This window comes from Leptodactylus fuscus, chromosome 7 (assembly GCF_031893055.1).
Source record: "Leptodactylus fuscus isolate aLepFus1 chromosome 7, aLepFus1.hap2, whole genome shotgun sequence".
Taxonomy (NCBI): domain Eukaryota; kingdom Metazoa; phylum Chordata; class Amphibia; order Anura; family Leptodactylidae; genus Leptodactylus; species Leptodactylus fuscus.
In genome coordinates this window covers 102,862,031-102,880,792 of record NC_134271.1, presented here as the reverse complement: position 1 = coordinate 102,880,792, position 18,762 = coordinate 102,862,031, and the positions used below count along the sequence as shown (strand labels likewise).

The window sequence follows — 18,762 nt, the reverse complement described above, 5'->3', positions numbered from 1 at the left end:
TGCATGAACCTGAAACAGTTGTGTTTCTTCTTGACCTCTTTGGAGAAGCACTTCCTGCGGATCCATATCATGATTTACTTCACTTCACTAAACCATTCACTTTTATTGGTGTAAATTTAATTAAAGAAAAAATCTCCCTGGCAACAGCCGACAAGAGTGAAGGGAACAAAATTGCCTGACCTCATGGCTGCATCTGTGCTTTGTATCAGCTGTGTGCCCGCTAAGATGTAGGATATTAGTTGTGTCCAGTTACCAACATGTGTCTGCATTCCTCCCATCCCTCTGATTCCATATGGTCACAGGGACGAACAAAAAGTCTCCACCTGATACCACCCATCTGCATGAAGGTCATGAAGGTTCTTTCTCTGGTTTCACATAGGTAGGCAGTATATATGGACATGCACGTCTGAAAATAAAATCTATAAAGTTTATTCACTTATATTTCTGCAGAGCTTAAATTACAATGGCTAATTCAGGCTATGGTCTCGCAAGGGTCCTTATTACTAGAGACTTCCATGCTCTTGTGAAGACCGGTATGGTGGCTTTTTATGCCCTTTAAATGGAAACCTTTTGCAATGTGCTAGCTGACAGACATGTATTTTATAGATATAGGGCATGTCTATGATATCTCGCACACACCCCATCACAGAAAATATGGTGGACAAGGCCTGTATACATTTAGTCACCTGGATGTAACTTCCTGGCACTGATCTCACCTGTGATGTGCAGACATCCCGGCATTTCTATCCTTAGTCATGGCACATTTTCAGCAGCACTCCTCTTCTGTTTTGGCTTGGCCTAAAAACTATCTACAAATGCCCTTTACAAATATGGCTGCTCCACCTTGTGATTCTCCTGTGGGATGACTAGTGGCAATTAAATGTATCCAAAGACTTCCAAGGTTCCTTAGAGTCTAGTGCTTACTGGATGATTCACATATAAAGCTAGGTTCACATTACTGTTATCTAATGTCTGTTGACGGCAATGGACGGATGAGAGCAATGGACATTAACAACTGTAGTGTGAACACAGCCTAAAGCTATGTTTACATTTGTGCTAGCGTCTCTATTGGAGGCTCTGTTGCAATGTCTGCCTGAAATCAGCAGACAACAAAGTGTGCCACTTTGTTATAAAACTATGGACAACTTACAGAACCCATTATAGTCAATGGGACCTGTTGGTCTCTATATGTACCTCTATATTAGTCATCTGCCTGGCGTGCCTGATGTGACCTAACCTATTGTGTCTACAATAATACTAATAATGGCAAAGACTATATTGAACCTATAAGTGAGAGTGCACATGTCCTGTACAGATGGAAGGTGACCCTGTTTCTGCATGTAGTAATCCAGGCTGCATTTGTCACCCTATTAGTGCTATGATTCTGGTGCAACCACATACAATTGAGAAAACCCTGCAGTTTCGATTACTGTCTGTATACTGCTTATATCATATTTGGTCTAAGACTTTTTTTAAGGCTTCATGGGCAATGTGAGAGGATGTTTTTTGGGAGTTAGCACTGCAGTTGAGATATTCACACCCTGTTTATCAGTATCTCAGCGAGCACACAAAGTGCTGCAGTTTATTGATGTGCTAGAGATTCAACAGTTCCTCTCCGCATCCTCTGCACTTTTTATGTACGAGGAGTGCTGACTCCAGTCTGTTTGTCACAGCTGCATTGCAGGACCTCCCAGCAGTATAAAGTGGTGGCTTCTCTTACTGCCGGCTTCCTTCATATATTGGATATATGATTATTGGTCTAATACACCATACATTCTCACACTTTTTCAGTGTGGCTTTAGCCTCTTCTCCCCTTCCCCAGCCCCCCCTTTCCCTTTCCACCCCAAATCTTAACCACTGGTGCAGAGCTAGACTGTCGACCATGAACAAAGGATCTGAACAGAGTCAAAAAAGGTCTGAATCTATTTAACCTAATGAGGGGGAGAACCATAAAAAATGAATGTTTCGGGGACAAACCTTTTGTTAGAGTGGTCTTCTGATTTGTGTTTCTCATGCTGTCTACATTTCATTAAGATGCCGACTTTCTCGCTGTCACCGCTGTGATAGAAGACCCGGCAGCAGTTGAATGCTGCATTGCCCTTCAGTAAAACAAATATAAATATATATTTTTTTGTATTGTAACCAATACTACATCCTATACATTTAATCTACCCGTTTACTAAATTTACCCCTCACCGAAAACCAAAGTGGGTATTCATTTAGAGACTTGTACATTAGCTAAAAACCTAATCTGGGTCTGGTTTATCTTCTTTTTAGTTGGTAGCCCCCAATATGCCATGGGCGTAACTTAAAGCTCATGGGCCCAGTGCAAACTCTGTAATGGTCTCGCCCACCTACCAAGTAATTTGTATAATTCTGTCATCCTCTTATGTATCAGAGGGGTATATAGGTGGGGAGAAAAAGGGAGACTGAGGTTTCCCCCATATTTGTGATGACTGGGGGACCCAAAGGTAGGTGAGTGAGAAGTTTAATAGGATAACCCATTTTTAGAACTTGGGGGGCCTAGATCTAAGGAAAAGCTTTACTAATCCAAATACACCAGAACTTTGACTCCATTTGAGTGTTTTCGACTTTGACCACAATTGACAAAATTGCCATATGCCAAAATTTTGCCGCAAAAAAGTGACCTAAAGTAAGCCAATTAATAGGCGATATAAAGATGTACCAAATTTGTAGCATGGGCTCTCTGTGAGGTTAGGCTGCGTGCATCGGAGCCATGTTTATGCACACTGAACCATTATTTTCTTAAGGTCCCATATACACCCATGGATTTGGATGAATCTGTGTAGGGGGCTTTTAGCTCAGGGCAAAACTTCAGATACGACCTGTTCTCATCAGTTTTGCGTCCCAGGCTCATTAATACAATGAGTGGGCATAGACCATATACAGATATCATCCATGTGCTGTCCATACCATTTTCTTCTGGACCAATACATGCACACGTTCTCCGATCATAATCTGTTGGGGAGGGGTTGGAAAGTTTTTGAAGATTGTAGGTGAGAAGCACTGCCCTAATTACCATAGTGGATCTATAAATAATTTGCGGCCAGTTTGTCTTGAGATAAGAGGTTCCATTCCTGCTTTTTTCTATTTGTGTGGTGACCACAATCAGTGGCCAATTCTTGAAAGGGGAACCTCCAGTCAACTGTGAAGTTTATCAACTATAATTTGGTTGTGACCTTTTGCTATTTGGTACCAGAGAAGGGGAAACTGGGAACTTTTTACATTTATTTTTGTGTACAGATTGTCATAATTTCCCTCCTCCTCCCCCCAAACAGAGAGGAGCAATGAGAAGGTTTTTGTGCAGAAACTCACAAAATTCTAGGGAGAATGTCCACATGCCATGTAGATTTTGCCCTGGTTAAACCCAGGACCCCAATGCTATGAGGCAGAATCCAGCAGTGCTAACCACAAAGCCATTATTTTGCCCTCTGTTCTGGAGAACTCTGTGCATCCATTGTTTGTGTTAACAATTTGGTGAATTTCCCTCATTGTTTTATCATGATGGCCGTGATGGTTGTAAATAGTTGACTGGCCTCTACATAGTCTTACTGTGAACACTTTTAGTATAGTATGGTCGGTCGCGAGTTGGCATGTAGTTGAAGAACTGTTACCTTTGTAAGTTATATGGACACGTATTCCTACATGTGCGCTAGACTACACTACTGTCCATTTTTTTAGGAGACAGATTGTATAAAATGGGCATATGTAGGTACACTTGACCCCATATTGTTTGGAGGGACCACATGGACCATGGACGGACCATGGCTTCATAACATGCAAAATTTTGCAGAGCCCTTGTGTACACGAGGCCCACATAGTATATTTTTTGTGTATTCTTTTTAATGGGGAAAGCTATAAATTGCTTTATTAGTAGCACTTAGAATTTAATGAAGAAATGCACATTATCCTTTCTTAAATATTTAACACTCATGTTGTCAAATATTTTTGCTCTCCGTTTTTTTTTTTTATTTTGTTTTAAATATTTTTTTTTTTTTTTTTTTTTTTTTTAAATCTTTCTCCGTTTCTTGACAAATTGGACTCTGTAGATTGAACATCAGCCTCATTAAGAAAGGGGGAGCAGGGGGAACCTGTTCAGAAGATATGATAATTAAGCAGGTGCCGGATATCGTAGCTTTGTCTGAGCGTGAGAAACGGTGCAAGTGCAGAATAGATAGGGCAGTACTTCAGGCAGAAGCATTTCTTCTTAACCTGTTGCCAGCAGTGTCAATCATTGTCATGCATGCTGCTGCAGGGGCCTGAGACGTAATGTACCACTATCCAGCTGCATGGAAAATGAGTGAGAATAAAGCAAGGGAGCGGATTTGCCTAGCACTGAATTAGCTTGTTGTGACAGTGGACTGCCTTATATGGTCTGTGAAAGGCAGAGAGCCGGGATAAGCTGTAAAGCGCCAGTCTGGTGCAGACAGTCTGCTGACTCAGGCTTGACCTCCCCATTGGGAAGCACCCTTGACTGCAGTCTAAGCCTTCTCATTGAGATTCAGGGCACAGCCAGAGCGTCCGCAGCTGTATGCTGGAGGCAAAGGCTGAGAACACATCCAGAGAGTGTCCAGAAGAAAAAAAAAAAAAAAATTAACAAAGAACTGGCCCCCTTCTGCACCACTGTGAATAGACAAACAAGGCAGAGGTCCTTGTCTCTTGGTGTGCATATTGGGAATTGTATTTGCATAATTTTTTTTTCCCAAGCTGTCTAAAGCCTAGAACGCGACTGGCAACTGGATTTCCAATTTTTCTTCTGTCTCTAAAGAAAGTGAGAAAAACTACTTTACCGGATTAAGAAATATGAGCATCCCTTTTACAACTCGACCCATTCATCTTTTTTAACCATTCATTGCATATAAGAAATTTGACTACATACATTTAAAAAAAAATAAATCTTTAGTGTATTGTAAAAAACAAACTTGCTGTAATAATAAGACAATGCTGTAAGGGGGAGTTGCGTTGTATGTGTATATTAACCGAAGGATGGCTAAAGTGCTTATGCTCTAAAACAATTAAGAAAAAATATCGAAGAACATGGATAATAAATCAATTCGTTTCCGATAATGATTCAGATTGTGGTTAAAAAAAAATAAATAAAAAAAAATTGGGCTTTTTTTTTTTTTTTATAGCAGTTGCAGTAATAATAATAGTAATAATAATAAAATCTGTAGTACTTTATGCAGTGCATTTATTAGTAAAAAATACAAAAAAGTGTTCTGCAAAAATTTGCAAGAATTTTTTTTGAGAGAAGAATGGGTACATTGTAATTTCCTGTACTTCTTTTTGTTTTCTTCCAACTCTCGTAATATTAAGGGTGCGCTGATTTTCTTAAATGATTCGGTACAGCAACAAGCAAGTAGCAGTTGGTAAATAAAGATGGATATTCTTTTGTTTGGCGGGTGCTCGTTGCTCGTTATACTCCACTTACTCAGTGAGCTTCCCAGGGAGTGGCAGCTGTTTCTTATGTTAGGTACTCTATCAGGGCCAGACAGCTCCAATTCAGGAAGGCATTGTTGGGGGGAAAAATGCATTCTTGTTAAATTCTCAGTAGGATTAACTTTTCATATGCCAAGAGGGCAGCAGTGTCTCTCAAAAAAAACAAAGATACATTAGTTCAGCCCTTGCACGTGACACCCAGTCATAAAGGGTTTGTTTTGTATACAGAAAATATTCCAGCTCACGTTGTTCAAAGTTTAAATGCCCTCGGACGTCTCTTTTATGGGGAAAAAAAATCTGCACCTGATGGAACATTTAGATGGTGTTTTGTTTCAAGTACAGGGTTGGACACCTGTCTGGGGATGCTTTTAATTATTAAAAAAACAAAAACAATGCACAAACAAGAAAAACATATATACTATAACATGCTGAATACATTTTGCACATTACGTATAAGGAAAAGTTATAAAAATTAAGCTTCATGTATCTGTTGATCGCATTATCCACGTTCATTACTTATTCATTAGCATTTTTCTCCATTTTTTGACAATTTATTTTTAATTGGTATCTGTAGACCTGTAAAAAAAAAAAATGTAGCATTGAAAAAGAGGCTAAAATGAAGTATAAATTTGATACTTTGGCAGGAAGGATACTTAAAGATAACTGAAGAAAAAAAAAAGGATCAAGCGCAACAAAGACTGGATTGTTCCGAGACGTTTTCATCTCTGTAATCTGTGTCGTGTCTATTGTGAAGGCCTTTCTGGCCTAAGCCTTTAGATTTTTTTTTTTTTCTTAATATGAATAGGACCCTTAAGACAGACAAGTGATTAAATGAAGAAAAAAAATCGCTCAAGTAGCCTGATTTTTTTTTTTTATTGTTTGCTTTAAATATTATTTTAAAAAAAATAAATAAATCTTTGAATTACTACAATTTATTTCAAATGATTATAATTTTTTTAATAGAATTCTATATTCTATTCAGTTAAATTCAGGTTCTGCTTCCAGAACACATGAAAACATCTTTAAAGTTGAGCTGTAAAGTTACTTTGAAAAGATGACATCTTTAATGATTTTAATTTTTCTTCTTTTGAAAATATTCTGACAAACTATTCTTGCTTGCTTATTAAATCTGTTTCACAGATTAGTAAATTGCTTTTAGTTGTATAAAGTACTTGCATTGCAAAATGTAAATGGAAAAAGTTCTCCATATGTCACAGTGAAAAATGACAATGGCAGAAATAATACATTGGACATCTGCTCGGAATTGTACATTTGCTATGCATTTAAGGATCAGATGTTGCAAAACATACACTGTATTATTTATCTCTGTATATGAAGCAGTTTGACTTCCTTTATTGTGCCACCCTACTGTCATCTCTGTGTGCTCTAAATCACCAGCCGTGCAGTCTGCTTCTCATAGCAAAATGCCCCGTCAAGCGTGATTTTTGGGTTGAATACCAAGTTGCATATTTAGACTCAAGGAGCTCTGATAAATCCGAAAACTCCTTCAACTTTTAGTCCTATAAAGGGCTTGTCAGAGGTAAGAGAAGGCGATCTAACAATAGATACCCAGATATTGTACCTTTAAACAGGTCTAGAGTCAGCTTGGACTACCAGCATACTAGAGAAACTAGTGGAGCTAGATAAAGGTACAGCAGAAGACATTTGAATTCAATTGCTTATCAATAGGATCTATTTTCTTATGGGATGATTCACAAACACCATACCAGTACTAGATATTGTTGGGGATCTTTCCTGTATGTGCAATGAATATGGTACGGTTAAAAAGTGAGTGAGCACGTGTTGTGTATAGATTAGGATGTACCAATCATTTCCTCTGATGGGTCTATGGAATCCCAATCCAACATTGGCCATATATAGCACAATTCTGTGCACTGAAGTGCTAACAGACATTTTTCAGTCTAGCAAGTCCCTGATATTGGACTCTTAGTGGACATTCACGCAAATGTTATGAGTATCTGTTGCTCCGATCCTTCATAGGATGAGAGCAACAGCCATTAATAGCCATAGAGTGACAGATCTGTTCCTATGGATGATAACGAAAAAACATGACAGAATCATTCTTTCATCATAAGTTTACATTTATAATTGAAGAAAAAGTTCTGAAAGCACAATTTATTCTTCAGTCAGAAAAAAAACTGATCACTGGGGGTCTAACCGCTGAGACCTTCACCAATCCTGATAACAAGAGGTCATTCCTCTCCCCCCAGCTGGGTATTCGGGCTGATATAGGTGTGGCTGGTGGTGCACGCACTCTCTTCATTCATTCATTCATTCATTCATTCATTCATTCATTCATTCAATGGGAGTGCCAGAGATAACTGAAGTACAGCACTTGCTATATCTGGCACTTCCATTGAAAGTGAGATCTGTCCACCACCAGTCACACCTGCATTCAGCCTTGCTGTGGTCTAACTGAATGCGCAGCGGGGGGGAAAAGGACCCCTGTTCTTGAGATTGGTGAGTGTCCTTGTGGTTAGACCTCTACCAATTAAGTATATACAGGATTAGGCAGGGAGGTATGGATGATTTTGAAATCGGTTACACACTCATTTTTTTAACGAAACTCAAATTTTATTTTTTCAATGTGTAGCTTGGATGTTGCCATTACAAAAATCAAAGAAAAACCAAATTAAAACACTGATTACGTACGAAAAACTACATTTGTTACATGGCATCCATTTTTGTCCATACACTCCTGTAGACGTTGTGAGAAGTTGTCCATACTCCTCTGAAGCATTTCACTTGGAAGTTATTCACCCACTTCATTATCGTGTCAAACTTCAGAACACGACCATGACGGCCAACGCTGAAATGATTCCGGAAACATCTCTGTGTTTGAATGACAGAACGGCCCAATTCAATAAAGGTGTTTACACGAACACACGATGCTCTATCGACCAGGTCTCCATTGCTACTGAAATGGCAGTTCCTGACGAGCAGATACCCTCACTCTTTATCCACCAAGGTTATCCCCACCTTGCGTTGCGCCCCTTTCCAATCATCCATACCTCCCTGCCTAACACTGTATCTTATATTCTATGGAGGCAGGATAAATACTTTTTGTGGCATAACCCAGTCTGTTGCTCTCATCCTATAACTGATATGAGCAGTGGACGTTCATAACGGTAGTGTGAATGTCCCCCGAGCAACATGTGCAGAGGTTTATTGCCACTCACCACATGAATATGGATTATTTTAAAATTAGCAATTGCTATTTATGCTGTTTCAACTTTAAAGAGAAGGTCACTTTTCAATGTATATTTTGTCATTTTGTATATGAATTTTGAAGAAGTCTCTTTTTAGTGAGATTTATTGTGAGCCAAAATCTACTCGTTCAGCAGCGTAAACTGCCGATGGACATTATAACCTAAATTCCAACAAGTTAGAAAAGTTCATTAGTACAAGAATACCATTCTTTTAAAATGCCGTGACATTGATTTTTAATGGCATCCCATGACTATTAGCCGTTTACTGATCTTTAACCCCTTAGCGACCTTTGACGTACTATTACTTCATGGGAGCTTGGTACTTAGCGACCCATGAGGTAATAGTACGTCATGGTTATAAATAGTCTCCGCGTCTCAAGAGACGCTAACTGTAAGAAGGTTGCTGCTGTCCATGACAGCAGACAACCTTCTCCACGTGAATCGGGAGGTTTAACCCCCTCCCTGCCACTTAGATTGCTGAAAATGACCGATCTATTCAGATCGGTAAATTTCAGCTTTCCGGCAGCTTTCCGGCACAGATCATTGGATCTGCGCCGGCAGATGTCAGTAAAAGTGACAGGGATTGGAGGTATACATACCACCAATCCCTGTCGAGTGTTTGGGAGGCGTACAGTGGCGCCAACCCTCCAGATGTTGCAATTGGTTGATCGGCACGTGTCACGGCCGATCAACCAATTGCAGGCTTGCAGGACAGTGTTAACCGGGGGTCACTTTGCTTCCCATGTCCGTTCCCCTGGGACTTGCGAGCAGAGTAGACCTCCGTGCTGCCCTGTGAGCCTTCTGTGCGTTACCGCTGCTGCTGCGTGTCTTCAGTGACATATTTGATCTGATCAGAGCTCCATCGCTGCTGCTGCCAGCCACCCTCTCCTGTCATTCCTAAAAATCTCCCCCCAGCCACTCCACCAGCCACTCCACCCTCCCATCCCCATTCCCATCCCCTTCCCATCCCCCCTCTCCACCAACCTCTGATCTCACTTCTGGCTGCATCAGCTCCTAAAAAGTTCTGCAATCTGCACCTAGCCAGTGGGTGCAGAACAGAGCCTCCCTCCCCCTTCTTCCTGACTGCTGGTAAAATTAACACTTTACCAGCAGAACTTTTTTTGGAAAGCCCTTCTTGGGGTTTTTTTTTTTAGTTAGTTTCTGCAATAAAGATATAGTGTGTGTGTGTGTATGTGTATATGTATGTGTATGTATATGTATATGTATATATATATATATATACACACACACTTCTATCTGTATTATTGCAGTTCAATTTTAGCTAGGAGAAGAATTTTTTTCTAAACTCAGTTTTTTTCTAAAGCGCAGTGATCAGTAACAAATAAACATTACTGATCACATCTGTACTGTTTTGCGCACTTTTTTTCTAGTTAGATTTAGTAATAAAATATATATAGACTGCTCCGTCTATTTTATATTTTATTAGTTCAATTTTAGTTAGAAGAAAAGAATCTTTTTTTTTTCCGTTGTGCTAAACTCAACGCAGTGATCAGTAACAAATAAACGTTACTGATCACATCTGTACTGTTTTGCGCACTTTTTTTCTAGTTAGATTTAGTAATAAAATATATATAGACTGCTCCGTCTATTTTATATTTTATTAGTTCAATTTTAGTTAGAAGAAAAGAATCTTTTTTTTTCCGTTGTGCTAAACTCAACGCAGTGATCAGTAACAAATAAATGTTACTGATCACATCTGTACTTTTTGCGCACTTTTTTTCTAGTTAATTCAATTTTAGTTAGAAGAAAAGAATCTTTTTTTTTTTTCCTTTGTGCTACTCAGCGCAGTGATCAGTAACAAATAAACGTTAGTGATCACATCTGTACTTTTTTTGCAGGTTTTTTTTTTTTTTTTTTACATCAAATACACGTGTTAAAGCACAACACACACCCCACACTTTGAATTTTCAATAAAGTTTCAAGAAATAAAGTTTTATATACTCAAGTAAAACACCACACACACACAAAAATGTCCCAACAGTCCCAATCATCCCAAAGAAGGTTTTCAGTAGAAGAGGCGTACGCCATACTGGCCTCTGACACTGATACCGCCAGCGAGGGAGAAGAGGAAAATGCCCCATTCCTTTATTTTTCCTCTTCTTCCTCCTCCTCCTCCTCATCCAGTGTTGAGCAACCCCAAAGGAGGCGCCCCAGAACAATTGCTGATTTAGTTGCCACACCTGTAGAGCCCATGTGGACCCCACCACCAGAAAATTTTGAACCTCAGCTTCCTGACTTTGTTGCCCGGTCAGGAATACAAATTGAGACTGAGGGCTTCAGAGAAAATGACTTTTTCAAAATCTTTTTCTCTGATGAGTTTGTAGATCTTATGGTGGCCCAAACGAATTTGTACGCTGTACAATTTTTGGAACAAAATGCCACCTCTTCCTATGCCAGGCCACAGAACTGGACCCCAGTAAATGCAGCAGAAATGAAGATTTTCTGGGGTCTTATTCTGCATATGGGCATAGTGAAAAAACCTAAAATTCGTCAGTATTGGAGTACAGATGTCTTGCACAACACTCCAATCTATCGAATGGCTATGACCAGGAAGCGGTTTGAAAGTATCCTAAAGTTCCTTCATTACAATGATAATTCCCAGTGCCCGCCCCAAGATGCCCCAAATTTTGACCGCTTATACAAAGTTAGGCCAGTTATTGAACACTTTAGTACCAAATTTGCAGAGTCCTACATCCCTGATCAGAACATTGCAATTGATGAGTCTCTGATCAGTTTCAAAGGGAGGCTAAAATTCCGCCAATACTTGCCCAGTAAGCGGGCACGGTATGGCATTAAAATGTATAAGCTATGTGAGAGCAGTTCAGGATACACTTATAAATTTAGGGTGTATGAAGGAAGGGACACAAGGATTGAGCCCCCAGACTGCCCCCCAATCCTAGGAGTTAGTGGGAAAATTGTGTGGGATTTGATGCACCCACTGCTGGACAAGGGTTATCACCTCTATGTAGATAACTTTTACACCAGCATCCCACTCTTTAGATCCCTGAGTTCCAGAGGAACTGCAGCTTGTGGGACTGTGCGCAGAAATCAAAGAGGCCTCCCTAGGGCACATATTGAGCAGCGCCTCAGAAAGGGTGAGAGTAGTGCCGTCTGCAATGAAAATATGCTGCTGGTCAAGTATAAGGACAAGAGGGATGTTTTTGTACTGACCACAATTCATGGCAGCGGCAGCACCTCTGTCCCTGTGCGTGGCACCAGTACCACTGTCTCCAAGCCAGACTGCATCCTGGCATACAATAGGTACATGGGAGGGGTTGATCTATCTGATCAAGTCCTAAAGCCCTACAGTGCCATGCGAAAAACAAGAGTGTGGTACAAAAAGCTGGCCGTGCACATGGTTCAGATGGCATTGTATAACGCGTACGTGTTATCACGATGTGCAGGCCACACAGGAACTTTCCTTGAGTTTCAGGAGACAATTATCAAGACCCTGATATTTGGGGACCTAGAAGTGCCAGGCCCCAGTACTTCTGAAACTCAAGGTTCCCGTATACTACCAGGGCAACATTTTCCCGGCGAAGTCCCCCAAACTGCTAAAAAAGGGAAAACTCAGAAAAGATGCAGAGTGTGTTACAAAAGAGGAATAAGGAGAGACACCACTTATCAGTGTGACACCTGCCCTGATAAACCTGGCTTGTGCATGAAGGAGTGCTTTAGATTGTACCACACTTCCATGGAATATTAATTTTAGAATTTATTTTCCATGGAATATCGCCTCCTTATACCATCACGTATTCTGCACACAATTACTTTCATCCGGTTATGCAGTAATTTCTGCAAAATAAATTATTGCCATACAAGCTGCATCCAAATGTTTGCTATACTTGGGTGCAATTTAACACTGACGTCACTGAAGTCAAGGGGTCTAGTTTCCAAAATGGGGTCACATTTTTGGGGGCTTTCACTGTTTTGGCACTTCAAGGCCTCTGCAAATGTGACATGGTAACTAAAACCAATTGCAGCCAAATCTACCCTCCAACTATTGTTCTCTCCCACTGTGTGACCATACATCACTTTACATACACATGTGGGGCATTTCTGTAGTTGGGAGAAAATGCTTGACAATTTGTGGGGTGCATTTTCTCTTTTAACCCCTTGTGGAAATGCAAAATTTGGGGTTAAAGCAACATTTTATAGCAAAAAAATGTTACTTTTCCTTTTGTTGGGCCAATTCTGCTACACTCCTGTAGGGTCAAAGGGCTCACTATACCCCTTGATAAATTCCTTGAGGGGTCTAGTTTCCAAAATGTGGTGACATTTTGGGGGTTTCCCCTGTTTTGGCACCTTGGGGGCTCTGCAAACGGGACATAATGCCTGAAAAGTATTCTAGCAAAATCTGGCCTACAAAATCCAATTAGCGCTCCATCCGTTCTGAGAGCGACCGTGTGCCCGTACATTAGGGTACCAGCACATACGGGGTATTGTCGTGTTCGGGAGAAATTGTGTAACAAAATGTGGGGTGCAGTTTCTCCTTTAACCCTTAGTAAATGTGTAAATTCTAGGGCTAAATGAATATATTAGTGACAGAAATTGAAAAATGTAAATTTGACCTCCATTTTGCTGTAATTGCTGTGAAATGCTGAAAGGGTTAAGAAACTTTGTAACTGCTGTTTTGGATTCTTTCAGGAGTGCAGTTTTTAGAATGGGGTGACTTTTGGGGGGTTTTATTAGAGAGGCCTTTCAATTTCCCTTCAGAACTGAACTAGTCCCTTGAAAAATGTGTTTTGGAAATTTTCTTGAAAATTTGGAAAATTACTGCTTGACTTGTAAGCCTTATAATTTCTGAAAAAAATGAAAGGGTGCTTAAAATTTGATTGCCACATAAATATGAGACATGGTTAATTATATTTATGAAAAAATTTGGGTAGTATGACTTTCTATTTGAAAGGCTTGCAATTTCAAAGTTTGAAAACTGCATTTTTTTCAAAATTTTCACCAAATTTCCTATTTTTTCATAATTAAAGACAAAACATAGTCGAAAATTTACTACTGACATGAAGTACAATGTGTTACGAAAAAACAATCTCAGAATCACTTGTGTAAGTTAAAGCGTCTCAAAGTTATTGACATTTAAAGTGACACATGTCAGTTTTGAAAAAAGAGGCCTGGTCCTTAAGTCACTTTTGGGCTGTGTCTCTATGGGGTTAAAGAAAAAAAATTACAGTCTTGTGTATAAACTCATTTATGTGAACCCTGGGTCACTCAATGGGCTGATCTCATCATTTTGGTTTGTGCTGCACTTTTGTATGGAATTAACTTTGATCCAGGCATGAAGGGTTCAAATTTATTGCAATCTCAATATCTATTTTTTATTTCAATTATTAAAAATCTAATCAAGTCATTAGCTTCAGGGACTAAAATGATGGCTTTTGGTGCGTTTTTCAGTGTCTTTCACATTGTATTTAAGGGAAACGGTGCTCACTCTACAAGGACCAAGCTTAGATTAGTGGGGGTAAGACCTGGGGTGCTATTTGTAGTGAATCAGCCAAGTTTAATTATAGAACACCAGTTTGGCGTTGAGCTACCGCCAAGGGCGTTACTTTAATGGCCTTTCTGGTTTTCAGCCTTTGAAGAGAGTCTGTCAGTAGGAAAATCAGTATCACACTGACAGTACATTTTAGGATGGTTTCTACACTTTCCAAACATGACCCTCATATTCTGCATTGTGACTCCATTTTAATTAAATTGTTTTATTCGTATGCAAATTAACTGAACAGGTGGTTTAGGGGTGTTTCTTCTGCCAGGTCTTCACTCTCCTCTCTAGATAATTGCTTCTAATTGAAAATAACGTATAACAAAGTGGAAGATGCCAATCAAGAAATAGGGGAAGGAATTGGGCAGTATTTAGGGGCAATCATGTAGAGCATAGTGTGAAGTCCTAACAAGAGAAAAAACGTCCCTAAAGCACTTTTCAGATAATTTGCATATGGATAAAATCTTGATTTTCAGGAAAATGGAGCTGCAAAGCAGAATAAGAAAGGCATCTTTGAAAAGTGTATAAAGTACAAGGTAGTGTCATTAGTTTGGTACTGATTTTGCTGCTGTCAGACTCGCTCTGTATAGGGATGTGGACTTCACTGCAGGGAGGCTACCAGGTCACTACACCTCTAAGTAGTCCCAATATTGGTGACAACTGGCCAGGGGCCAGACAGACAGTGAAGCAACAAAGGGACAAACAGAACGTTCTTAGGTACCCTTTACCAACTGATTGGCCTGTATCAGGGAGAACTGGATGAGCAGTCTGGAGATCAGGACATGCCAGTGTTGGTTTGGGTAGATCAGGATGAACAGACAGATGCAGAGTTAGGCATGTAGCCAAAGGCCAATACATTGGTAAATTGTAAATATGCAGGACTAGACAGCAATAGACTTCCTAGATAGACTGGACCTATAAAATTGTTCATGTGCCATAGTGCAGACATGAAGGGATTGACTGAGATAGGTCCTCTCTGGGGATAAAACCCAAGTGCAGCAACAGAAAGTCATACACTACAGCATGGAGAGGCAGGAGTCACACAGTGTGAAGCAGAGATAAGATGGCGACTGGGAAAGAGTATGACAGTGGGTGCAAAACCACAACCTCCCCAACTTTATATTATATTCAACTTTATATTATACTCTTCATAGGCATTCAGTGGGGGCCGGACCTATGGACCTTAGATGATATAAACTATCAGAAGACAATTCGTACTGAATGCCATCCCCATTTCATGTGTGTTGGCCTATTCTAAGCATAGCATTTCCCAGAACCTTCTTCTGATATACTCAGTATACATGGCTCTGGATCTCATATCCACCAAAGACTGCTTTCATCCAAAAGAACTGAAGTAAACTCAAACCAGTGTATTGTTCTCCAGCGAGATCACTGGGAAAGTGCTGCACCTTATCCAATCAGATCTTTCAGCAACAATTCATTGCCTTGAATTTGCTTTAAAGTTTATCCGGTGAGAATACTTAGCTGCAGTATAGACAAGAGTATTTGCTTCCCGAGTGGCGGAACGCAAGGCTTTTTGGGACTTCACAGATAATAATTTGCAATAGAAAGCTTTTAGATATTCAAAGTACTCTTCATCCCATGGTTCTTAGGCAATTTGAGGTCAATGATCATATCTGGCCCTTTCCAGAAAATATGCGAACTTGTCTGCAGTATTTTGCATAATTCCTAATGTTTTTGAAATGACGCACCATCCTCTTTTCTTGGTTTTAGGTGAGTACATAAAGACCTGGCGGCCCCGTTACTTTCTCCTCAAGACTGACGGTACTTTTATTGGTTATAAGGAACGTCCTCAAGATGTCGACCAATTAGAAACTCCTCTGAACAATTTCTCTGTAGCCAGTAAGTATATATTTGCTTTTATTTTATTCCAAGTCTCTAGTTGGGTGGAAAGGGAGATGTAGCAGAGCTGAGCTTGTATTGTGGAATCACTCATGAGGACTGTAAACCTCATTGAGTTATCATGATGCACAGTCCATGCAGTCTAAAGCCATAAAATCAGCCCTTGCAGACCTGAAGGTGTGAAATATGTAAATCTAGGACTGTAGGCTGGCAATGGGTTAAGTTTTTGGTGTAGATATCACCTCCTTCCTCTGGCTTTCCTCCTATTCTTTCTTCTCCACATCCACAGCTAAGCTTCCTACTTTTGTTTATGATCAGAACGTTTCTTAGCACTCTTGAAAGTCTGACATAATGCATCCCATATATCCCCCTTTTTTTTCCTCTTTTTTTGGCTGCATTATGAACAGTCTAGGAAATTCTGCTTTCATTTATGCCGAGTCTTGACGTATTTTAATCAAAAATTCATGGGTAAAATATTTGGATAATTGTATTGCTTTTAATAACAAGACAGTGGCAAGTCTGCCTTAGAGACTGGACATATCACTTACTGTGCGGCCCGGGAGGTGTAAGTCTAGATAATTACTTATTAGTGGAATCTCTTGCGTTTCTCCACCACAGTTGTCTTGAGACCTGCATAGAGATTGATATTCATGTATGGATGCCAAACCTTTGATGATCCATATCTGATAGCAATCACTTGTAATTGTCAGTAAAATAAGGAATTGTATGGAGACTTCATTAACAGTTATGTAATGGCCCCATGAGTACCCCTACGTTTAGCATAATGGTCCTCAAACTCTGTACAATGGCCTCTTCAGTGCCCCACATGTAAAATAATGACTCCCCCCCCACACACACACACAGTGTCCCCACAAATAAGGATCCCCATATATGATAAAATGGCACCCATGCTCAGTGATGTTTAAGGAGTGAGTGGTTAGATGTATTCCTTACTTGCCATCGGGGCAAATTTAGGTCATCATGGGCCTTTGGGCTATTCAGAAAGCACGCCCCCATTTATGCCAAAGATCCCTCATAGTGGCCCCTCAATGCATTAGAAGTTCCTATAGTTGCCCCTCCATGTAGTATAATGTCTCATATTGGCCCTCCACACGGCATAATTGGGATGACTGCAAGTTCTCTGTATGAAGTTTGTAAGAATTTTGAGTTCTCCTGAATCAGAATTTTCTGGGGTTTGGCCAAACCTGAAATTTTGGTTTTACCACCCATAAACTGCTATTGTACCTCTAGGGTCTCTTTAGGCTGTCCAGGTACTATCGGAGGCCCAAGAAGATGAGTAAATATAACATACAGTGCTACTCAAATCTTGGCATTGGTGCAGGGTTTGTGTCCCAGCGTTTGGGTCTTTTCCGGCATCCTGGGTGACCTCAGGGACAATTTAGGTGTAGCTTTATTACCCCTTGTGATCGCTGAGGCCCAGTCACAGGCCTAAGCGGTCCCTGTTGGTCACGTGGTGTCATGATGGAGACCAGAAGAGACCAAAACAGGATGCGGACTCTGTGTTAGAGCCCTGGGTACGTAACACTGTTTGCTATGTTTACTCACCTCTCCTGGGCCTCTGATATAATTCTACTCTGAGGGTGTGAAGAGACCCCAGAGTATATTAGTAGTTTGTGAGTGGAAAACATCCAAAATTTCAGATTTGTAACCCACAAACTATACTCTTTGTGGTGTGAACCCCTGGAGATAGCAGGGCGTACCCCCAGGGGGTATGTATATTGTGGATTGAGCACCACTGCTATAGGAAACTATTGTCACATGAATAGGGCTGCTACAGTGAAGGTTGGCTCAACGAAGAAAAGAAGGGAAGGATGCAGGTCAGCATGAATTTTTTTTTTTTTTTTTTTCTTGGCCCACCCCTGCTCCCTGCAATTGAAATTTTATGATCCTGGACAACTTCGTTAGGGATGGAAAAGAAGCTGAACAGCCCCTTTAAATTATTGTCATTGCCCACAGTTAGGTTGTATTCACAAATTGAAGTTATGTTGCCGCTCTTTCTGTGGCTTTTACCATGTGTTTCTTAAAACTGTGATAAAAATCATATGACTGTGACGTGTGAATGCTCCCTTACTTCTATTGTCGAGATAAGCCACATTGCAGTAGAAGTTTAGTGGCCCTTTATTCTAACCCAGGGGTTCCCAATATGTCGATCGCGATCTACTGGTAGATCGCAAAGGACGTATGGGTCGATCGCGGGATGCAGGGATCCCCGCTGTCTGCATGTTCACAGTGCAGGCTCAGAGTCATCTCCGGACACTGGCAGGCGGAGCTGCCGCAGCCCCAGCCTGCCAGTGTCCAGAGATAACTCTCAGGCTGCACTGTGAACAAGCAGACAGCGGGGATCCCTGGGCAGCCACAGAACGCCGCTGTCTCCTGCATTCACGATACGCCCGCCCCTGTCCACATTCTCAGCCCCGCCCACAGACCTGCCCGGACCGCTCACAATCCCGCCTGGTCTCGCCCACAGACCCGCCCCCGCCCCACCCACAGGCACACCCCACCCCCGCCCTAGTAGATCTTTTGTCTTGGTCAGCTAACATAGTAGCTCACACGCTGAAAAAGTGTGAGCACCCCTGCTCTAACCTATATAAACGAAATGTTGTCCAGTTTTATAAATAGAGTATATTGGGCTAAATAAAAAGTAGTTTATTTCCCTCTAATCTGCTAGCCTGG

General features: G+C 40.7%; 1 protein-coding gene across 3 annotated transcripts in view; it reads left to right on the top strand.

The window, feature by feature from the left end:
* The window catches only part of AKT1 (AKT serine/threonine kinase 1), a 114,710-nt gene that overhangs the window by 60,060 nt on the left and 35,888 nt on the right, over positions 1-18,762 (top strand). For all 3 annotated transcript variants that reach the window (XM_075282679.1, XM_075282677.1, XM_075282676.1), the window contains exon 3: positions 15,940-16,068. In XM_075282679.1, the coding sequence (XP_075138780.1) occupies positions 15,940-16,068 (129 nt within the window). The remainder of the gene's footprint in view (positions 1-15,939; positions 16,069-18,762) is intronic.